This window comes from Drosophila bipectinata, chromosome 2L (genome assembly GCF_030179905.1).
Source record: "Drosophila bipectinata strain 14024-0381.07 chromosome 2L, DbipHiC1v2, whole genome shotgun sequence".
NCBI classification, from domain to species: Eukaryota; Metazoa; Arthropoda; class Insecta; order Diptera; family Drosophilidae; genus Drosophila; species Drosophila bipectinata.
Genome location: NC_091736.1, coordinates 17,925,105 through 17,949,656, shown reverse-complemented (window position 1 = coordinate 17,949,656; position 24,552 = coordinate 17,925,105). Strand labels below are relative to the sequence as shown.

Below are 24,552 nucleotides of genomic sequence, written 5' to 3'. Positions count from 1 at the left end.
CTGCATCGGTCTCTGTTGTCCTTAGTTTGTGTGAGCGTGCTTCGATGTGCACAGACAGAAATCCTCGGCTGTTGTTTTAGGTCTTGAGAGTTCGAAAGCGCACAATGGAGAACACAATTAAAAGTTTTCTCCAAGTGCAGCTGTTGCGTATCGCGTTTTTTTTTTAATTAATGAGCACGCAAGGCTCTCAGCGCAGGGCACATGTCCTGTGCTCCTTCTCCTGCTTCTTTTCAGTCTGTCTCTTTGGGTCCTCATCCTGTTCCTGAATTTATGGTTAAGTGCACTTTAAAGGACAAACACATATATAACTCACTTTCCCGGCGAGTTCTTCGTTCCTCTTTCTATCTCTCTTTTATTTTGGCTCTGTCTTTCTCTTTGGACACACATACCCTTGCACACACGAAAGGACATATAATGTGATCGCTTATCGATTTTACAATATAAAAAAGCAATTGCCTGCATAAAGGACGAAGACATCCCAACAGCCAACAGCCTCCCACTGGCAAGCAAAGTTAAATGTGATTTTTATGAGCTATGAGGCAGCCTGAGAGAAACAGGAAGTCGGGGTAGGAGGGCACTCTGCCATAATATTTATTGTTGCTCCTTGGCCTGGTCACCCTAATGAGCTGTAAATTATCCAAAGGAGGCCAAAGGCTTTCATTAAAGTTTGTGCAAAGGTCTCCAAGCCTTAATAGGCCATTTCAAGGAACTCTTTAACGAGCCAAGGGTATTTAAAACTAAACTACTTTAGTGCCTTAAGTCCCTTCTGATTATTCGAACTGCATATTTTCTGAAACATTTTTCTATTCCGTGTCCTTTTGAATTCTGCCGCTGGCCCTTTACGATCGCGAAATTAACATTGCGAACTCCCTTTGGGGACAATCGGCTTTCACTGGAGCATATTTTATGGTTCACTTGCATTAGTGGAGCTCCTTAGGCCCTCCCCCTTTCCCTTTATAGACGGCCTCTCCGGAAGAGCTGACACAGTTCTTGATGACGGAAGATTCATCCCACTCAGCTTCACTTTGTTTTCCTTTCAGCATTTTTCTTCCTTTTTTCCGATGCGATGTGCAACGTCCTCGGTTGTGCTACAGCGTGAACCAGATAAGGCAGCTTGACTAAAACTAGAGCAGTTTCTCCCTCAAAGAAAGCCTCTTGTAGATTGGCTTAGACACTGTTTTAAAACCAAAAGTGGTATATGCCAGGGATCACTGTAACCTCCATGGCCGTCTCCCACCACTCTTCCTCCTTGGTTTGAATATCGTTCAATTTGGCTGCCCAGACACATTGTTTAATATGCAAAACCATTTCCCATTTCCCCGGCATGCCAATGCGTCTTCGAGGGGCGGGGCGCTGGGGAATAGCCGAAAGCAAAATCAGCATGAAATGTGCTGGCTGTGTGGGAGGATGGACGGGGGCGTGGCGATGTCCTGCTCCTTGTTGCCATAAGTTAATGCAGGTTCCTGGCCCCGGGGCCTCGGCAGCTATTGATGATGTTGGTGGCCCTTCCTTGGTGCTTCAGTGGTTCGGTGGTGCTTTCTCTGTCCTGTCCCCAGGGGATCTCCCCAGTGCTCCCCCGCACATATTGATAACCGCTTGATTCTTTTATGAGTTTATAAATTTGTGATTAACTTCAGGCCCAGTCGGCCGACTTGATTGCGGGAGGACTTTCTCGAAATACCATGTTGGATGTTGGGGGATAGAATCCAACAATAAATGGGATGTTTAAAAAAGAGAGATTGTCTGAAAGGAATTCTAATCTGCTTGGTGGATTATTTCCAAGAGTACTTCCGGCTCTTCTTACATCCCACATATGTATGCAAATGGTGAGAGTATAAACGTTTTTTTCTTGCCGGTCTGCCTCTGCCAGATGGCATATAGCGCTTTGTCTTAGCCCAGTTTTTCTCCATTTGAAAGTCGGACATGAAAACATAATTTTACTTCAATTTCGCAATGACAGTGGCAGCCCAGCCCTCGACCACGCCCATTCACTGTACACACATGTGCGCCTTTTGTTGGGGCTGCGTCGACGCTGGCCGCGTTCCCGACTGCAAAAATTCCATTTCAATTGTTTGCTTAGATTATGCAGTTGTATTAAGAGTGGGGTGGCGCACAAAAAATGAGGCAAGCTGGGGTGTGGTGAAGCACCAAGGCAGGCGCTAGGGTTGCCAAGGCGAATCGCAAAGAAAAGCTGAGAAAAAATCCGAGAGGAGCTCGGAATCCTTTAAAAAGCAGTGAACAAGAGAAAAGCGACTGGGTTTACAAGGAGCCTGGGAGTTGAGACGACTCGACAATGCCATTTGCAACGCATTGCCATGTTGCATGAATTCCATTTACGGTAGTACAACTGCGACTGAAACTGGAGAGCGGAGACCCGAGCCAGGAGACGGGAGGCAGGAGACCAGAGACCGGAGACCGAAGACCTCGACCAGGTGGGGTCACCTGCGTCACCACCTTCAGAATTCGCAATGCTTGCGAGTGGCAAGCGCTTTAAAGTGTCATCCCGAAACAAGGAGTTTCATTTCATTAAAATGATTAATATTTAAAAAATTGTAAGTCAATTGTTTAAAGGATATACCTGTTAGAAGTCCTAGTAAAAAGAAGATTTCTTAAAGAGCTCTTTTTAAACATTCATTACCACCATTTTAATCCAATTAAAGAAATCTGCCTTGTATTTAATCCTCTCAGGGGCCCTCCCCGCATTTCCGATGGCAAGTCCTGACGTTTTGGTCACCCCATCAAGGACTACTTGACAAGGAGCTGACAACCTGCATGCAATTTGCATTCGGCAGCCTCAGATTTCGGTTTCCTCGAATGTGTTCTTAAAAGCTTTTTTACAATGAGAGCCGTGCTGGCTGCAGCCCGGCAGGCAGTCCTGCCCTGTTATCCTTCAACTTGCCGCTGTCAATCCTTGTCGCCGGCCTCTTCTTGGCTTCGCTCCTTATCCACTGCCAACAATTATGTTGCACATCGCTCTGTGCCGGCATTCCGTACTCTGCAGTATGCATTCTGGAACTTCGGATGCCGCATCACTTGCCACTGCCATTCACAACATTGTTGGCCGTCCGGCACTATTAGCATTTTAATTAAATTTTCTGCTGTCGCCCGTCGTCCAAGAGTGCCGCACTCGTACTCCTTCATTTTTCTTTATGGTCCCACAACCCGATACCTCCGCCCCTTTATGTTAAACTCACCCACAACGGTCATGGTCTCCGATTCGGCGACGGTGTTGAATGCGGGCGCCTCGCCGGACACCTCGCACCGATAAAGTCCGGAACTCTGGAGCGTTACACGGCGCAGGAGGATCTGTGTGTCCGAGGAGTTACGAAGCTGCAAAGGAAATAAAAAGATGTTGTTGAGATATATATGTTGATAGTTTAAAAATCATTGTTAAAAACCATTTAAAATAAAAAGCTTTTACTAGCAACCCACTGGCCACTCTTCAAGAGGGAAATGCCGAAAGCAAACAAAATAAATGGCATGTCCATGAATCGGCACAAAATCAAACGCAATTAGAGTTCGAGATTTTCCATGGATGATTTTTAACATTCACAAACTCGCCACGAAATGAAGATTGATGATGGAGGACGTCGTGCCCTCAGCAAACAGTTTATTATTAGTTTAGGGTCTCGGTTGTGCGCTTTTTCAACTGACAGCAGGCCAGAAATTTAATTTCTTCAGAAGGACATGAAGAACACAAAGGAAAAACAAAAGTCATAAACCAAAAAGTCTGAAGAGCAAAGCCCGAAAAACCAAACAAGCAAATGAAATATCTAGATTGTAGAAACAATCGCATAAAAGTCCAGGGAAGAGGAGCCCGGAATAAAAGATTGAAGATACTCTTGTACGCATGTGAGGGAGGAATGCTGTAAAAGTCACTCAAAGTGTTCGTTCGGCTCTGACTTTCTCCCTGGGCAACAATTGCAGTCAAGTTCCTTAAGTTGCAGTTTTATTATCACACACACCAGCACCACCACCCCCACCACATGTAAGAAACGAGAAAGTTTCATTTGATTCGAGCAAATTTTTATGAAAATTCTTTGCTCTCGCTTTATGCTTTCTCTCGCCCACATTTCTCCGCCCGGTTCTCCCCGTTCGGCCCTTTCTTCGGCGTAAACAATCACAAAAGTCACGTTCAACATTATTTTTGGTTTGTTGCTTGTTTTTGACTTCCCCACAGGCCCCGCCGCCGCCCGACACTCGTCCTTTTACAATGACTTTGGACTGGCTTTTGTTTGCTGCCTTCTTGGCAGTACTTAAGCTGATTCTTCTCCCAACGCCCGTCCCATCGCCAGGCCAGCAGCTCCTTCTTCGTTGTCGTTCTTTTGCCAATTCTTTCGGCACGCTCAAGTTGTCAGCACACCCTCAAAAAATGTTTCAGACCGGCTTGTGGTCCGGGATAAGAACGGGGTTCGGTTTGTTGGCCAGTTGCGAGGGAATTGTTCGCTCGCCAAAAAACCAAATCCAGCCACAATTCAAATTGCAGTCTCCCTTTATTGCTTCTCGGTCCCTCCAATTTCCAGTTGTTATTTGTAATTCAAAATTCGGTTTGACCAAACAGAATCTGCGCTAACCTTGTTAATGCCGCCCTGATTGCTCTGGTCTACTGAAAAGTTGGAATACAATAACGATGGAAATTCCCTACTCTCTGTTTATTTATTACCTTAAAGCTGCCTCCCGCAATTATTCAAAGTAATTTCTTTATTCGATGCCACCCGAAAGCTACTATGAAAATATTCTCACTTTATCTCGCCTTCCCGGCTGGACCACACTCGCTCATTCAGTAAGTGACTCGCCGCCCCACCTCCAGAAAAGCCTTTCTTTTGTTCTAATCATTTCCCTCCACTCGAACCGGCCTTCAACCCTTTTCGAGAGGGCGGAGACCAAATGCAGGAATTGAAGCCGAACGAAAATTATGCCGCATTACGCATTATGTTCCCTTCGAAGGACTCCCTGCTCCTTTCGCTGCTCGGCTTTGCCCTTTCCAGCCGCTTGGCCGCACGCACACAGGCCATAAAATACGCTGGCACATTGCTCATACGCCACGTTAGCCCCGACAATTGACGGGATTTACTTTGACGGCACAGAGAAAGAAATATGAAGGAACTAGACTAAAATTATATTCCTGTGTCTAGTCAAGAAAACCTCTATTTTGAGCAGTGTCCTGGCCTTTTTCACTGACTTTGCCTTGACTGGCCGCTCAACAAAGTAGACGCACTTAAGTGCTTCTGGCAAATTATTATTATTAGAACGGCTTGTTGGCCCAGACGAGGAGTATCAACTTTGTCTGGGATATTGACAGCTTTAAGTGATTTCCGTTAACCTTTTCAATCGCAGGGCGAGCAGACCAACACGTGACCTTAGCTAAGCCAAAATGAGCAGGAAATGGCAAGCCAGCGATAGCAGTGGGGGTTGCGGGCCAAGCAACTACCCGCACAGACACACATTTTTATGGGCAACAAAGGAAGGTTACATCCACATTAAATTAAAGTTAAATGGCAAAACTACGTGGCAGCAATTTTCATTCCAGCGACGACGTAATCAGCAACAAGCTGGGAAAAACATTACAGTGTGGCACGAGCACTCGGAGCTGCAGCAGGGAGTCGCTGAAAGCTTCGAGGGTTCCCTTTGCCATTGGGGCAATTACATGTTTTAAAATAATCATTATGATCGGGTCGTAACACTAAATCCCGGGCAGCCTCCCCATTCCATTTGTGAAATCAGCAACATAAATTCTAATAAAATTTTAAATTAAATTTGGCTGCTTCCGTTTTTTTTTTCTCCCAAAACCAGCACCTGTTGCTCTTATCTAAGGACTGTACAAATAAAAATACATAAATGAGGAAGCGTTAGAATATTTTATGCCATTTTTTTTGTCCTTTTGGGACTCAAGGCTTTGTCTACCATAGAGTTTCCTGGAAACTTCAAAAAGTTCTTGGCCTTTTCTCATTATTATGGTATTATTTATTTTGTGTATTTGTGCACTTACATCGATGTTGACTCCTGGCAGGGGGAAGGCCTGTCCTGGGGGCTTGTCCCGCGGTACGTAGCGGTAGATCTCGTGACCATCCTTGTACCACTTCACCGAGTAGAGAGACTCTCCGTTGAGGGCGTAGCGACAGCCCAGGGTGGCGCTCTTTAAGCGCATTATGTGATTGGGTATAGTTACTTCGGTCATTGTCAGCGAGCTGCTAATGTCTGCAATTAGCGGGAAAAAGAAGCAGAAGTTGGGACGTTAGTGGCGAAATTATTTTTAATGTGAGCCCACTGGTTGGGCTATTTCCATTCCAACGCCAGCCCAGGTTGTCCCCTTAATTCTTATGCTCTAACCCACTTTCATATTTCAACTGTTATGATTCCATTCGGCTCATGTACACATACCCACACTAGCATTCACCCGTAACTGGCCAGAAAACACAAAAAACCTTTTGGGCCGTGTCACATGAATTTTGACTTGTTCTGTTGGACTCCGGCTTTCGGATCCCGGTAAATCCACGTCCAGTCCGTGTCACTGCAGTCCACAATTCACGTGTAAGGTGGAACCAAAAATACAGTAAAAACTAAAACCCAAACACAGTAAGAAATTGGGAAATAAACCTATCTAAAGTACTTTCTTTTCGTATCCAAATTTATACTCTATAAAGAAAATGAAACAGAATGAAGAGCATTGAATAGACTAGCACATTAATTTAAGTAAATATTTTAAGCTAATTTTGGTAAACTTTCGGTGCGTCCCAGTTTAAAATGGATTCGGGGACAGTATCTAGAACAGAAAACGTTGTATTTACTGTGGAACTGGGATAAAGGGACACCCACCTATTAAACACACCGCTACACTTTTCATTTTTCCAAACGTCAAACGTGAAAAAGTGAGTTCATTCTGTGGGCAAGCGGGAAAAACAAATACTCACGCACACACACACAGTCCCTTCACACGCACACTGTGGCAGACGGTGGTGCATATGTGTGCGGTGTAACGTGCAGCGCCGCCATTGAATTTATCACATTCACATGCAAATTGCGCCAAACGACCTTATTATGCAAATTGCCAACTGCAAATGGAGAACGAAATTGATTTTCCTGCATTTGCTCCGCCAACTACAACTACAACAGTGGCAGTGGTAGTGGCAAGGAATAAGGAAGAAGGAAAGGCAGAGAAAGCCAAGGAGCTCGTGCAGCAGGATCTGGAAGCACAGTGGTTACCTGATAAGGAAAATGAATTACAACACGGAAATGTGTAACTTACACGATCATTTAAATGGGTGGACTGGGAAGCAGTTAACCAAAGTCAATAGTAGGAATTTAGATATTTTATTTGGAATAATACTTAATTTCTTGAGAGAGCCTAATTGATCCAAACTATAGCATAATGTTTGATTTCAGCATCTCCCTTCTTCTCTAAAGTCTTCTAACTAAACTTATATAAATAATAGAATAACGAGTCAATATCGTCGTTTTAAACCACTGTCCTACTCCCTGGGGTTTGATTTGTGGATGAGCGGCGGCAAAGGGTGGCAGGTGAACCTCCTGTTGTCTTTGGCATCGTTCAACAGTTTTGCGACATTCAGCAAGCCACATTTATATGACGACTGGTGGCTGTGGCAGTGCCGGAAAAAGGACCAGGGCAACACACCTTAAGTGGCAAAAAAAAAAATCAGAGGAGGGCGCGAATGGTGGGGCCCATGCAGCGACAAATGGCGAATATATTGAGTTGTCACACGACCAACTATAAAAAAGCCAAGCCGGAGGCTATGCACACAAAGCCACGTCAACACTGTAGCATAGATGCTATTGAACAATGTGCACACAAACCGTTAGAGAAAAGAGGGAAGTGCATTGAACAAAAAAGATATTCCCAGGACTCTTAGCTATATATGAAAAAATATAGTTACCTAAAAAGAAATAGTACTGAAAAGGTAATGACAATCGATAACGATCTTTAAAGCTTTAAGCCCCACAGTATTTTTTTCTAAAACCTATTCTTCAAGTGTAGCTTAGAAAGGGAAACGAGAGGGCGCTGGGGTAAAATCGCAATCGGAATCAGAGTCGCAGCGGCATTCGCGCCTTCAATAAAAAATACGTTGAATGCTTTCAGCGTGTTTTTCCACGTGCCTGTGTGTGTGGCGATAGGTATTAGCCTGTGTGTGTGCTGCTGCCAGACAATTGGCATAAAAAAATGAAGAAGGGACAGCGATGGCAGCCACAAAATGAGTTAGCTGTGTGCCTTTCCAGGAGCACCTTTTTGCTGTCCTAAAAACAAAACAAAAAAGGATAAAATCACTATCATATGTACATGCAGTCGGCTCGGCTGTTTGGACTCGAATATTTTATAGTCCCAACTGCCAAAGCAAACAACCAAAAAGCCATGCATTATAAATTCATTTTCGTGTCGGCATACTTTTGTTATCCCGGCAAAAGAAGGGGAAATAAATGGAGTAAATGGCCCAATAAAATGTGCTAATAAGCCGAGCCAAGGGAAGGCACTAGCTGTCGTATAAATTTAAGTGTTTTAGAATATTTTATATGGCAGTTGCTCCATTTATGGAATCAATTGTACACACGTGAGGTGCCCAGGACAATAAAAGACGGAGCTGTGTGCTCGATAGACATCATAAACTCCATTGAAATATATGAAGGAAACTCAGGCTTATCAGGGTGTAGAGTTTCCCTTCGCATATCTTTAATAACGCGATCCTATACAACTTAAAGCTACTCTATCGTGCTCCTATGTCTTGTCTAAGGACACGCCCTGCGCTTTCAGTGCCTTAATTGCAGTTGACTGACATTTGACTTGGCAAATTGGCCTGAGACTCTGCTCATCGTTGTCCTCCATGCTCTCCACTTTGCCGTGCAGGACGGACTGCGTAAATGGTGTGTGTCCTTTTTCTTTACGGCAGACTGTGGCACCAGCAACTGGCTGCACATTAAAAATTAAAAAACCCAACAAAACGGCAAGGAAACTTGAGTCGTGGTGCTTGGAAGGGGGTCCGGGATAGGGTGGCCCAGAGTCAAAGGCCAACAGCTAAAGCCAAGCTCGAAGAAGCCGGCTGGGGGCGAGGCAGGCAGCTGTAAAAGAACTTTGCCTACAACAAAAAAGTCAAAAAAAGAAGCAAAGTAATTTCATGCATCGTTTAATTTTCATTCGGGTTTAATTTGTGCAACGCCCCCACATCCCAGCCCCTCGTTGCCGTTTCGTTCCCACCATTCTCACCATATCCCCGTAAAGAGTTTCAGGATGGCACTTCCACCCTTTCGTTGTTCTGGTGTTTTGTTGCGCTCGGCCCGGTCGGAATGTTTGAATGTTTGTAATTCCCCATTTAGACCTAATACTCAACAGCCACTTCCAGCTCAGCTGACAATTGAAACAGCAAATAAAACGGGGGGGCTGAAGAGGTAAAACAAATGTTGGGGACACGGAGCACAACAACCCATACGCACAGCTGAAATCGACACCAGCCAAATTTTCAAACAAATAAAATTAAATGAAGCGTCACTTTGTGAGTCTTCTTACTTGGGCCTTTTTGACTTTTCCCCAAATTGGAGAAAGCTCTGGTTGTCTAGGAACCATTCCGATCGAAGAATCTCGCCATAACAAATCTCTAGTTATAAGTCTCGCTCCTCGCAGAATTCCATTCCGAAACTTCCTTTTAAGGACTCACCCCATAACCTCTTACAACGAACAACTTCGCTGCCATTCTCACACGTCCAAAGAGACGACTTGTCCGCAGCAAAAATTGTTTCGACTTTAATGAAGTCAATTTTGAAAGTTGCCGCCGATGCTCCCACACCTCTTCCTGCGCATCCTGTGTCACTCCCCCGGAACATCTACTGCGCCCTTTTTGTAATTGAAATTTTTATAGTTGTCGCGCAGTTGCCGTCTCCCGAAAAGGAAAAAGGAAAGGGGTAAGCACTGCTGGGACAAAGTTTTATCATGGCCCGGCGCATTCTTTAAAACAATTTCCAGTGTCTGCCCCACCCACTGCCTAGCTCCTCTTCATCCTTTCTCGAGAGCCGCAACAAATTAATCCCTTTATTTGCATAATTGAAAAACATCAACGGCGGCAGTCAAAAAATATCAAGAGCCCCACGAATGGCCGGCGGGCAAATGTCCAAGGAGACAAAACAAGATGAGGACTACACTTCAAAAATACGGGTCCTTGTTGCTCTAAGCATTGATTTTTTTTCCTGTGTCTCTTCTTGAAATGTCGCCACATTTTAATGTTGTTGGCGGAATCTCTGCCCTGGGGAGCTATTTAACATTTTTCCAACACTTTGATAATCGCACTTTGCGGGCAGATTAATTATTTACGAGCGGCGTGTCCTCTGCTACCTGAGTTCACTCGCATCGTTTAACCCGCAGACGACAGCCCACGACGAAAAAAGGCCAGAAGTTGTTGTTAAATCTTGGTAATGCCTAAAGCCCCGGGCCAACTTCCACTCCTGCTCCTGTGCCGCCACCCCGAACCTGAAATATAAACGCCAGACCAAGTATATTTGTCGCCGGTCTTAAGAGATTGCGGCGCACAATTTCCGCGCCCGGGTTGGGGTCAGGTCGCCACCTCGGCCGCTTTCCCGTTTTCCCAGGAGTTTTTCCGGGGCGGAAAACCAACCGCAAGACATCAAAGTGCACACACCGAGTACCAAAAGTCACCGCGAGTCAGGTGAGGAACGATAGATTAAGCCACGGCGTGGGCAGTAAGCAGGAGCACTTGAAAAAAATCATCAAAAATAGGCAAGGAAAAATACTTTCTCTTTAACTCGTTAATTCTTTATCCATAGACTGCCTTTGAAGTAATTAATTTTGGATTGAAATTCATATACGATATACCCAGTTTGTAGATAACATCGTAGGATAACCTCGACTTCTAAAACAAATTTTCTCATTATTAAATGATAATATTTCAATTGCCACCTATCCCTTTGCAAATTGAAAAGAAACAATGTGCGGTAAAGAGGAACTTAGATCATCTTCAGGCATAATTAAAGGAATGGTACGAGTTAATTCCTTTCTTTGGACCCCGTTGCCACCGGAGGCGCGGCGAAGGCGTCAAATTAATGCGCTAAATGCAATTTGCGGCACTGAAAAGGCGGCTTAAGGCGACGCCAAGTACCGGGCTCTTTGAGCCAACTTGCAGGCAGAGAAACTTTTACTTTGTACCCGACCCTTTGCCGTATAAATTATGCAGTTGAGCCGGGCAGGGATGTGGAGAGTCACACGAGATGGAAATCGGTTCAAGTTCTTAAAGAGGTTAATGTTTAAGAAAATTGTTTGCGCGGCAAAGGTAAATGGTATATAATATTCTTTAATATTTTTAGAGAACATCCTGTTGTACTTTAGTTAATTGATCTTTTATGATTTATTCAGACTATATCCTAAACTGACTTAATTCTTTGGCATGCATTGACCAAAATCCAAGTTACAGCTGGCCTTGCTTCTACCATTTCGACCACATTAATATTTGATTACCGTTCCCAATTCAAGTTTCCTTTGAATACCAGCACTTTGGTCCCGAAAAAATTTCCATGTGCCCGAGGCCGAGAGCAAAGTTTGGCTAAAATATTGGCTCATAGGCGTTCTCCAGTTGGCCGTAGAACATGTGCCTAAATACATAGCAGAGAATTTAAAATAAAAGCCCACAAGCTAGCTTTCCTGCAACCAATTTTCTTTATTCTACGTTCCTATTTTTCCTTTTTTGTATTTTTGACTGCTTCTGGCATAATTTGAAGAACTTCCTATTCAACTTTTGCCGGCCAGCCCGAGGGTATGGGCTTACACCTTGTAAGGGAGCAGTGGCAGAGCGCTTTCGGGATATATATATATATATATATATATATTTATAAAGACAACTTGGCCCTGGTACATTACCATGCCATGTCTTGGACCGAGCCGGAGTATTATAAATAATTCAGTGGCCCGGTTCTGACCGGAGGCGCTTTAATGAGGCCAAAACGGACTTTTGCCATCATGAGTTTAAGCAATTTTCGTAGCCAGGTGAAGGTAGAAGTATTTATGAAAATGTAACTCACGGCAATGCTTTCACTTTTTTTCGGATTGTGTTTTACTTTTTCACAGTGACACTTGAAGAAATACTAAACAATGGTCTGAAATATTAAATATTATTCAAGATGAGATTTGCAAAATATTTTTAAAACGTGCCACACGCCTCTCTCATCTCTGCTGGATCGAAACTCTGAGTGGAAAGCAAAGGTAGCTGATAAAGGTAAATATACATGACATATCCAAATGTGGGCGAGGCCTGTCTGGGGCGGAAGTGGATCAGGGCAAGGGAGGCAAGCAGCCGCAATGCGTTGGCAAAAATCAATTTCGCATAAAAAATTCAGGCAAAATTGTATGCCAACCTTTTTCCAGTCGATGTTTTTCTCCGGCAGCTTAAGTCAAAGTTATCGGGGATGTGTGTGTCTGTATGTGAAGTAAGGGGTGTGTGTGTGGCATGTGGCGGCATGTGAACTTAATGATTATGCAAATTGGCCTATAAATCGATTCCGAATCGTCGGCATCACCGTAAATAGCGCTAGTTTACCAGGATGGCCATGAAAACAAAAAGTTCCTAAGCTAACATTGTTTTTTAAATGTTTTGATTTAATAATCGTAGAAAAAAGTTAATAGATACTTCTTCTCAGCTTTTTTATGAGCCAATGTAAAATATTTCTTCGTCACCCAATTTAAGAAAAATTATACAACATCCCAGACCAGCCCCTAATGCCTTTCCAGCTCGTCAACGCACTATAAAAATATCATTATCAGTGCAAAAGTTTGCTTATCAAAGATGACTCCGACAACAGCAACAGGATAGAAAAGAAACAAGAAATCCTAAAAAATGTGGCAAGAAATTTGCATATTCCACAAGGCACAGACCGAAGACACGCGGCTGCTACTGTCGTTGAAGTTGAAAAATGAAAGGCCAGGAAAATTGAATTGGCAACTGGTCTGGTCGTCTGGCTCTCCTCCTTTTCCATCAGGCTGTTTCCCCGTTTATCATTAAATTCAAATATCAATCAATTTATCATAAAAAGAAACGGAAGCAACGACAAAGGCGATAGTCAAAAGCAGGGACCACAGGAAGGACTAGACTGCATTTCGTGGCCCTCTGGCTGTAATGCGATGAAGGAAATGCATAAAATTTAACAAAGAAACAGATAATTGGACGTATTATCAGTACCTTTTGCTGCGTTATAAAAAAAAGTACAAAATACAAAATAAAATATTTGTGCTCCGGCACACACTGCGTATACGCAATGACAATTATATATTGCGCATACGCAACGTATGCCCACTTTTCATACTATTTTGGAGTACCGCAAAGAAAATTACTCTCTCTAAAATGCTTCTATTAACTAGTTGACACTTCTGTCGTCAGTTGCCTTTAAGCCTTTAAGTAAATTATGGCTAATGGCTTTCACACAAAGTCTAGAATCCAGAGTGCGATTGGGAGGCGCTCGCTAGCAAAGTAATCACAACATTTGATTGATTGAAATCAATTTCCCGTCAGAGACATCTGTGAGTTGTGGCAGAGTGTGTGTGGTGGGGTTGTTTGTGTTTATGCATATATTTGTTGTAGCTTGGTTGCCCCAAAGAAACGGAAACACTGGGAAAAAATAATACAAAATATGATAACAATTCTTTAAATAAATGGAAGCTTTTCTTTCATCTTATTAATCCTGTGAGTACACATAGGATCTACAATTATTTATTTTATTTTGTTTAAAATATTCTCAGTGTATCGGAACACTGTTGATAGCGATACGCTTGAAATCAACCTTGTCAAAGCATTTCTTCGTCTCGCCCTTCTTGTATTGCCACAACTCCTGAGTTCCTGCACTGGGGTTGTCATAGACACTGAGTGCAGACAAACGACTTGTTTAGCCCAACGCTACCTACTCCAAAGTTTCCGCATCTTCAGGAGTAGCACTCCTGAGAACCACGTTCTTATAATTTATATTGCCCCTCTTTGAGTTACTGCGTTATTCCGCGAAATTAATTTTAAATGAGTGGCTGTCTGTCATTATATAGATTCATATATGAATAATAAATGAGAGTGCATTTGTCTGGAAATCGTAGCGCCTCTCACTTTTCGATTTGCGCCATCGAAGAATATCTGCCCGCCCACATTGTTGGGCGAAAGTAGAACAAAGCTGGGAGTACGTGGTTGGGATTTTTATAACCAAATCAGGACGAGCACTCCCACCCGGAGATACAGCTGCTTTTTGGCATTGCTTTTTATTGTTTTTTATGATCATTTGTATTCATCAATTTTGTATTGATTCGGCTGGGTGGAGGGGGGGAGCGGAGGACTAAGGAGAGAAAGCATTTATATGCCAAGGCAGCGAAAGGATAAACAAAACTTGGCGGAAGCCAATGAATTCTGATGTTTTGTTGCTGGCCCAAGTCCCCCATCCCCTTAGCCATCGGTTCTTTGCCAGTTCTTCGCAATTCCGCACAGCATCTTACGAATTTATGAGCTATAAAAACATCTGCCCGAGCGGACTTGCCCCGACTCTGCGGCTCCCCAACTCGCTATCTCCCCCTTTATGTTCCCTGTGTGGTAAGGGCAAACAAAAGTAAAGTGCTCCACTTTTTGATTACTTTTTGTTATTGTTTTTATGATTTTTGTTCTGCTACTTTGCTTTTATTTTACATTTTTATATTACTTCTTCGGGAGTTTGTTGTCGCATCTTTTCATGCGTTATTTTAATTAGGCGCCAAATGCATAATAAAATAGATATTTGCCATGAGGGAGGGGTAAAGACTTGTCAACAAATGGGAGTTGAATTCAAGAAGCACCTAATAATTTTGAAAAGACTGTTCTTACAGCTCTGCTCTGAAGAAGAGTCAAAAATCGTTCGGGAAAGTTTGAAATACAGATGGGTGTTTCCCCCTTTGAGACATCCTGGCAGAAGGAAAATAGCGCTTAATGGAAATTATTGAATTAAGTGCATCGCAGACATACGAACATTATATTATATTAACTTTTGAAGCATGACTTTTAAATATTTAATCAAGCTGCGCGCGCATATTAAAATTGCATTATAAATGTCACAGAGTCACTATTTTTTCCACATCTGAATTAATCCGCGGAACCCCCAGGGGCTGGGGTGGGGCGAAGGCGCAAAAACAAGATGCACTGCGGTGGGACAGCGTATAAAAAATTGAATATGCAGCCAACGGAATAACTGAATTCATAAAACGCATCGCAGGCCGAGGCGGAGGCAGTGGCAGATGGGGGGAATGAAATGCGGAAGAAATGAAATGTTAACAACGCCAAAAGCCGAAAAGTAGTACGCCCATTTTCATGAAAAATAATGAAACGAGGCATATAAATAAAAGATGCCACAGAGACTTTGGCGACATCAAAGTTATTGACAACTGTAAAGTTGGTGTAATCTCTACGCGCTGGCCACCCACATGCCGAAATGTCAGGATTCAATTAAAATTTTATGATACGCTCAAAGCAACAAAAAGCTGCGACTTTGAAGGGAGTACAGAGCTACACTGCAAAAAACGTTGGGGACCTCTACACACATTTATATTCAGCACATGCTTTTTTTAAATATTTTTTGTGGCGCTGTCCTGAAAAGGAAAGTTTTGCCCTTCGGGGGAGTGGAAAATTCGCCGACACTCAACTGTCATAATGAAAGCAGCTGCACGCTCACTCACACACTCCCACACCCGCCATTGCAATGCGCATTGCACTGCATCTTACACACACACCCCCACACATACTCACTCAAACACTCATTGAGGCCATTGGCAGTTTGGGATGCCGCTGTTCTCTTTTCTCTGATGCCACTCGCCGCTCCTCTCTTTACTTTGTGGCCGCGCCAACTGCACACAAGTGCTGCGCATTTTGATATAAATTTATGAATACCCTATCCACCAGGCAGCGGGTATACTGCACCCGAGAAAGGACAATAAAAATTCCTCTTACAATGTTTGCAGAGGTCCATCAAATATTTACAGCAGAAGTCTTCAACCACTATGTTTATGGACTCTAATATTAAGTTCTAAGCTATTGGAAAAATATCTTAAAAGTAGGATATGCGTACCCCGGTGTAGTCCAACCACAAACATCAGCAGTGACATTCTAACCATTTTTTGTGTAGCCATTATTGTTGTTGGCCATCTTGAGCATCATTTGCGTGGCGATTTTTGTGCTGAGCTCTCGGTTTTGCGCCAAAACGGAATAAAACGAATATAACCATTAAAATGATGGTTATAATTTAGCCAACAATTTGGCTGGCATTGTTTTGTAGCAGGGCCAGCTGCTAATGCGGCTTTATTGTTATGGATGTGCCAGTACTTTCTCCCTTCTTTATTTATTTTTTTTGCTTTTCACAGATCTTTCGCAAACAAACAAACGAATGGGCGGCGGAGTGGGCTCATGTGCATGTGGATATGCAAATGGGTATGTTAACAGGATGTTGCAGCATGTTCGTCATAAATTCTGGCTGGAGTGGCACCAAAAGGGAGGGCCGTAGGATGGGCCACAAATCGACCATCTGCAGTGACCTTTCAACTGCCGCCCATAAAACTGTCCTTCCCTCCGCCAGCCCATTCCCCCCGGCCACTTTGCAAGTTAAAGTCCATGGAACAGGGCCGAAAAACGGATGCGATAAGCTTAACCCATCCGAACACTCAGTGGAGGCATTGATTACCAGCGGCCCAAATAAATTACGACAACTCAGGGCTCTGGTCCAGTCAAATGGCAAACTTTCGCCTGCAACTTTCACTTTGGGCGGGAAGGCACGGCGGAGGAGCGTGCCGGGGAAGCCGGAGTAAAGGCAGCCGGAGGCGGAATTTTTCCGCTCTATTTGCGCCGCACAGTCACTGCCAAAAATCCACTGCAGGCGCCCAACAAAAGTCCAGAGACTAGGAAAAATACACTTCTACAAAAGAGTCCCTCAAATCGGTTTTCTTATTTTATTTAATATTCCTTAAATATTATTTAAACTCTGTAAAAATACTCCTCTACTGATTCGTTTGGGTGTATTATTTGAGAAGAAAAAACACTTCACTTAGTGGACTTTAAAACCAACATTGAGCTGCCACTTGCCTGGGCATTTTCCAGGGCCGGCTTGGCACCGAGAGTGCGTCTTGGCAGCGATGGGCGCGTGACAGGCGGGGGGCGTGGCAAATGATGCGTGAATAAATCAGGCCGAGCTGGAGGCACATGTAACTAATGTTTCCTTGGCCAGACACGAGCCCATCCCTGAACTTCCGAAGCGCATTCCGAGGGAAAGTGTTCGATGAAATGACACAAGTGAAAATATTTCAAATACATAGTTGGCCCAAAGGAGGAGAAAACTTTGCCGGGTGTGGGCCATCGATTGAATTGTCTTTACGCTTTGGTGAGCGGCTTACACGACTTAGCCGGAGCTCTGATTGTGGGATTGTGGGCGTGAGAGTCTTATTTACTCACACCGACTACGGCCTTATCCGCTCGAGTGTCTCAAGCCTTTTCTTTCGCTTGTCTGCACTTTCTCCTAATCAAGTGCTTTCTTCCGTGCAGAGTGCATAAAAATTTCAAGAAAAATACTCTTCGAAGGTCAGTGATTGTATTGAGCGGATTTTTGATTATCTAATATAGATTCCCTCGAGGATTGGGGTTTCTTTATTGCTCCCATCGCACTCAATCTCATCTGAGATCTTGTAAGCAAATTAATCAAACGCCTCCCCTCAGATTCCTCCTTCGATTTGCACATTTGATAATTTTTGACTGCGAATCCAAATCAATTTGCTGGCCATCAACGCCCCTGAGGTTGAGGTTGCCAGGTTCCGACCTGAAAAGCCTTTTAGCCCAACATTTGCCTTTCTACGCCACCACTCGTGCCCCATTTTCCGCACCCGTCCCGGGTATCCCTGGCTGTGCTGATTATTTTATGCCTGGACGGGCGGTCAGATGGTGTCATGTTGTTGCCGGCCCTTGTATTTTTTGATAAATTTTCCATATCGTTAGCAGCAGTCGGAGAAACGAGAGAAGCAGGACCCTTTCTGGATCCGTTTTAAAGGGTGTTTCTTCCCCTTCTGTGTTGCTCTTTTTACTTGCTCTTTTTCTCGGGGTAGCTCTACCAATTTTTGTAATACAATATTTTCACCATTAGGAGCCAGAAGTTCGAAACAGGCAAATGGTGCAGCCACTGACTTTGTTTGCTTCGCAATGTTTGTGCTTTTTTGGAGCCGCATGTCCTTTCTCAGCCCTCGCTTTTTCATCTTTCCTCGTCCTGTGAACTTCAGGGTTTTTATTTACATGTTCGCACAACCTTTTTGTTCACCTCGACACGGGTATTGAAAATTAATGGATATCAGAGGTTAATAAACTTAAGAAAAGAGAAAGTTTAAAAATTTGTTTTAATTTCGTAAATCATATATTAACAACAATGTATTAATTTTATTTGATTTATACAACAAATATATTTTGGTATATTTATTTCTAGAGTAAGTTTATCTTCTGTAGACCCTTTATCTCGCCCAGTTTGTTTAGGCAATGACCCAGGTTGACCCAATCGTAATCCGATCAAGTTGAGGAATTATGCTTGAAACATTTTTGGGCATAAACCAACACACTGTCCCCATCTACCCGGAGTGCTACCCCTCGAGTCCCCGAAACTTCCATTCACTCGTTGACTGCTTAATGGAACGTGAAGTCTGCATGATTAATAGGCGGCCGTCGGTCGTTCGTCTGAGCCTCGTTAGACATTAATGCCCAATCCCGCCCGAGCCTCAATATATACTTTCTTGCCTCGTCCTCGCTCTAATGATTTCAATAAAGACGTATAGAAAAAACAGCCACAAGAAGTCAGCACACGGAGACTTTCATTTTGTTTCAATTTGCTTAGGGGCGTTTTCAGACCGGATCGTCCTGAATTGGACCGAACTGAACTGAAAAACCGGACAGGACCTTATGGGTCATTTCGGGCCTTCCCTCTCTGTTTGTTTTTACTGTGCGTTTCAGCTTTTTTGTCTGGTTTTCGGCTTTTACTTTTAATTAAAATGCTACAAATTTTCCTTAATACACTTAGTATAGGCCTTCTTGGCGTACAGTCCTATTTGACCTCTCACCTGCACTAATGCCTGTATCACTCCGACAGCGAATGCGTTTTAAGCAATTTGCTTCATCAAAACGATGTCATCGAGGAGTGGCGTGAAATATGTGGAACGCTCGGGATTACAGTTGATGGACGGCCCGCTCCACTTTTCCTTATTATTTATTTGTGTTTGAGACACCTCTGCTGCCGTGTCCTTGTGTCAATGGCAATAAAATAAAAAGCATCAGGAAGAAAATAGAAACAATCTAGGAGCTTCCATCAATTGGGCAAATGTAGAGATAAACTTCAACAAAAGCTTAGTGGCTCAAAATGTTTTGGTCTGGCAAACACATGACATTGATACGAGTGTGTTCTAAACACATATGTATATATAGCATATATGTATTTTATCTGTGGCAGCAATCTGTGTATGCGTGTGTGAATAATCAAAATAAACAAGAACGGGAGAAACAACACTCGCTTGCATGCCCACAGAGCCACAGTTGCCTCGGCCATTCTGGCGACACAATTTTATTTAAACAAAAGCCTACTTGAGCTTTTGCTCAGTTTGCGAGCAACAATTTAATGGTATCTGTGTGGGGTGGGAGGATAAACACACAGTATCCGCATAAGCGCCTACATATGTAGGCCATAATGCCCACATATGCATCATCCGCAGGGGGCTCTTAACACTACAAGATGTTCTTGAAACCTGGAATCTAAGTTTTAGCTTAGATAATATGTATTTCTTTTTAAATAAGTTTAACCGAATCTTGATAATCTTGATAATCTGCATCAAGTTTCAATGATAAATCAAGGATACAGCGTGTGTGCCAAAAATAATAGCATACTTTTTTGGGCCAGTTATCTCAGCATTAATAACCTAGAACCAATAACCTAACCTATGTGATTATTTTGGCCACTGTCGCTTTTTGTAAAGCGAGTCGAGGCACTTTTCTAACTGGGCTTGATTAATGGCGAATTGTCTTGTCAGCTAATGAGGAGTATGCGAAGTATATATAGCATCTACGCCGGCGAAAGTGAGAGCAGGTGGAGCTCCTTTATTTGTGTTTGGCTTTCGTTTTACATTATTTTTGCCAAAATTCAATGAGAACGAGCTGAATTTCCAATGAAATTTCAACGATTTTCATATTTACAGTTAGCCTGCGGATGAGGGGCAAATTCTAGATGGCGGCGGAGCAGCTTGGCCGGGGAGACGCTGTCAGAAGCAATCAGGCTGCAGGCGCAACTCGGCAATATCAAAGAGCGTATTAACATGCAAAGCAGGACCCACAGCCGAAGCCAAAGCGCAAAAATGAAGAGTGAGGAGGGTAAACGAGCGGGGGTAGGGGCTGCAAACGCAAAAAAATGCAAAAAAACCAAACTTGACTTGCCACAGAAGGCGCAACAAAATTGAAAACCATTAGGATTAATGTTTAGTTGAAAGATTTGCGCGTTAAGCCATTTTTACATGGCTGCCTTTGGGTGCTCGCCTCCAATTGCTAATGTAGTTTATGTGTAGGCCGAGGGGGCAGTGGGTCGTGGGCTGGTGGATTGGTGGTTGGCTGGAGGCCGGGGAGGATCCTTAACGTTAACTGACGGGCGTTGGCTGCTGGCTTCTGGTACTGCTGCGGATGCTGCTCATGCTGTTAGGCTTAAGGCGAGACGCACAAACGACATGTAAAATGTGACATTTTAATGTATGCAAATGAGACGTTGAATTAAGCCAACGCACACACACACAGCAGATCAGAGAGTGGGCGGGCCGAGAGGACCAGGAGATTCCCGCTGGTGTGCAAACATTCACTCGGAACCATATCCGTTTCCGCTTCTCAGCAGTCTCTATCTCCGGCAGTCGCCTTCCCTCCGCCTTTGTGATATGATTTGAAAATAATGAAAAGACAGTAACAGTCTTCCCCTGCTCCCAGCCCACTGCCAGATATTAGTGGCTTCCTCACGAGTCGGTCTGGGCGGAAATGTCAATTTAACTTGCTTGAACCCCCAAAAAAATGTGATAAAAAGAGAAACATTTTGTCTTGGGAAGTGCCAACTACCTCTTCTTAGAGGACGTTTCCAATAAAGCCAATAAAGTACGGTTCTTGGTAGATTTATTTATGAATGTATTTCTAGACCGCCACAATTTTAGTTAGTTCGAACATACTTTCCAACAAAAATCTACAGAGTACTCGAAAAAAACCCAAAGTAAGCCCCAAGACGGGACTTGTTCAATTTATTAATTTCTATTCCGTCTGCGTTCCACAATTTGTCCTGGACGACTCGACTCCTTTGTTTTCAGACACAGGTCTGATTGTTTGATTGTTTTGCTCTTTGGCGTTCAATTTGTTGATTGTTTTTTTTGGGATTTTCTGAAGGAATTTGGTGACGGGGAGCGTGTGTTTCCTTCTCGGAAAGATGTTGGAAAAACATTTGATTATGAAGTGTGTAGAATTCTTGGTTTCAATGGGATTTTTTGGCACACACTTGGTGTGTTATTTGTTATTCTGTTTAAAGCTATTGTGACTTTGTAAAAAAGTTAAACGTTTTCTGTTGTTAACTTAACGATTAAAAATGTAATTAAATTATCTCTTGGGTAAACTTGAAAGTTTATGACCCCACTTTAAATGAATGCCCATTAGTGTTAGGCCTTTTGCAAAAATTTGTATATAAAACTAGCCGAAACCCCTGCATTAATTATGGGCCATTTAAAATGTGGCTGTAAAGGAGAAAAATAGAGCAGGCCCGCAAGGACTCACCAGACAATATGTAAAACGAGAGTAAGATTTATAACTCACCGATTAGGACGAGTATCACATGCAGGATATACCAAATCTGCAGATTTGACGCCGCTGTCCTTCGACCGGCTCCACGTCCTGTGGCCGATTTCCTAGTCCCCGGAGCCTGTTGCTCCGCCGCCAGCTGCCCGTGCCCGTGCCTGTGCTGGTGGTGGTGGCGGTGGCGGGTCTCGGTTTTATGGTGGTGCGGCAGCTGGTGCTGGCTGTAGGGATCCAGTGCGCACATTTTTGCCTCGGTTAAATGCCCTAAATGAGCCACGCCCACACGCACTAATGTCTTTATTAATTTCGGTGTGAAAATTTCACTTATTTCATTTGGACATTAAGTTGTTTTGGGGCTTCCCTTTTAGTGCTGCCTCTGTGCGGTAATAAAATGTTGGCTATTAATCACTTTTAATCGCGACGCGAACGAAAACAACGGAAAAGTTAAAGGCAAAAACTATTAAACGACCTTCGCCCCGCTCCCTCGCCAACATTTTGCAACTTTCCTTCGGTTTTCGCCCTTCCATCATATGGAGCCTGGCTGCAGTCAAGTTAAAGACATAAATTTTCAAGCATTTCGGGCAAAGATTAATTACACAGCAGCCTTTTTCTCGGTTCCGATGCGGGAAAAGCGTCGAAAGCACCAAAACGGAACGGAGACCTTGCCATATAAATTTAAGGTCCTTCGGTCCTCAACCCTTCTGCTGATTTAGAGCTCCGGGAAGATGGTTGCCAGGCAATTGGGTTGGTCACTTTAACTCAAAATTGGATAAACGATTATTTTTCAATGGGATAACATTTCCGTTTTGTTCTCACTAAATCATACTGTATGCAGTCGTGAGATACGACTGTATAGTGAAAAATGATTTACGAATTTTATTTAAGAAAAATAAAACATCACAATCAAAATTATAGTGTTAGATAAAAATAGCTTATTAATGACCTCATTGATAATTAATTTTTGAAAATCGGCTTTTTATTCAGGACAATCTAGAATAAAGTGCCTCGGTAAAAACTTTTTTTGAATACCATTCATAATTATCTTTTTAAGCAGCCATAATAAAAAATCGCACTATTATTAATGAACGTGATCTGCTTTTACACAAAGGCCTCTAGGTATTAATACAAAAAAGGTTGTTAAATATGCGAATATGATTTTTGCCATAGTCGGACATTATTTATGGCCATTCACAAATCTAGAGTCAACAAGAGCAATTAACAAATAGTTATAAATATTTATAAATATAAATATGCATGTCAGACCCCGACAGCCAGCAAAAATATCTCCCCCTTCCTGTCTTCCTTGCATTTCATTTTTTTGCCCTCCATTTGGCTCAAAACAAACAATGGCGAAATAAACACAAATAAATAGCTAACAAGTCAGGTGCAGATAATAAAGCAACAACACCAGGGGCAGCTATTATAATTACAACAATATAGGCGGGGGCATTCGCAAAAATAAAAACAATGGAAATATCACTACCAGTAGAAGCATGCAGAGCGACGTCAATGGCCCAGACCCTGCCTTTTAGGATATATAGGACACCCTACCCTCGCACCACTCCAACTGGACTTAAAATCCCAGCTAGCCAAGCAACATAATTAGCCTAAATTGAAGCGGAAAGAGAAAGAGGAGCTCTGGAAAAGAAAGTAAGGGAGAGAGAGGAGAAAGCCAAAATAACGAAAAAAAAATATAATTAAAGATTAAATATTCTCTGGCCGAAAGTGGAATTTATTAAGCTATTCCTTGTTGGAATTTCTAACCATGTTAGCTAGTGGTATTTGTGATTCAGATTTTAAGACTGTCTCTAGACAGGACACTAGTCAGCTTAAAGGACTTGAGCTTCAAGTTCCAGTAGTGCCAAAAATATTATTTTTGGTTAGAAGTTTTAATTATGTCCCCCAAATCTCTGCTTCTACTGGCATTATTTTAATTTTGGTTACTTTGAGGTCGCCTGATGATTACTTCTTGTGTTCCACTTTTTGCGCTTTAATTAACCGCAACCGCAACCGTTTTCTCAGTTTCAAAAACAACAGCAAATGCTTGACAAATGTTTGTGGCACGCAACAAATGCCGCATGCCAGGTTCAAAGTATTTCCACTACAGATTCCGCGTCCACTTTTATTTTTGGGGCCTGCATATTTTCCCTAAGCACAGCTCCGAGTATATGTGTTTGTACGATTCTGTTATTATTTTTGCCACACTTGCACTTTTTCGTTTCTATTTTTTATATTTTTGCCTTTCCTCCTTCTGGGTTTTGTTTTTTGTAAACACGAAATTACTTTTAGTGCCCACTCACACAGCCGCAGTCTCTGTGGGCCACGTGTGTGTGTCCGAGTGTGTGTGGCGGCGCCCTTTCAGTTCTGAGTTTCGTATCGGATTCGGAAAGCGCTTTCAAAAGAGCGGACCTCAAGTCCGCGCGCGGCAAAAACGACGTGCGTTCGACTCAGCGTTGAAATGTTGACTAAAAAAAACTCGTACTTCCCAGCGCCTGGTGCGCCGTGGCGCCCTCGCATGGCCAGGGCGGGAAGCTGCCCTGTTGGGGCGCCTTTCACCGAGAGAAAGTGCGGGAAAGCTTTTCGTTTTTCGCGTCGAGGACAAAGCTGGGAGAACAGTGCTTTCTTGCTCTCTTGTTTGATCCGTTTCCAAAATGTCCTTTAACAGGACTCTGTTGGGCAGGACTGTCATGAAACATGGCTCAGGTCAGTTAGGAACTACTATCAGGCTATAACA

The 24,552-nt window shown here is 43.2% G+C and overlaps 1 protein-coding gene across 1 annotated transcript; it reads right to left on the bottom strand.

Moving 5' to 3' along the window:
• Positions 1 to 1,450: 1,450 nt before the first annotated feature.
• LOC108132415 (beaten path IIIa) lies at positions 1,451 to 24,271 on the bottom strand. The gene is made up of 5 exons (XM_070277050.1): positions 24,102 to 24,271; positions 21,837 to 22,194; positions 5,990 to 6,198; positions 3,195 to 3,330; positions 1,451 to 1,602 (listed from the first exon to the last, which is right to left on the bottom strand). Exons 2-5 carry the CDS (start codon positions 22,060 to 22,062, stop codon positions 1,451 to 1,453), a joined length of 723 nt encoding a protein of 240 aa, XP_070133151.1. The 5' UTR covers positions 22,063 to 22,194; positions 24,102 to 24,271.
• Between the last annotated feature and the right edge of the window lie 281 nt (positions 24,272 to 24,552).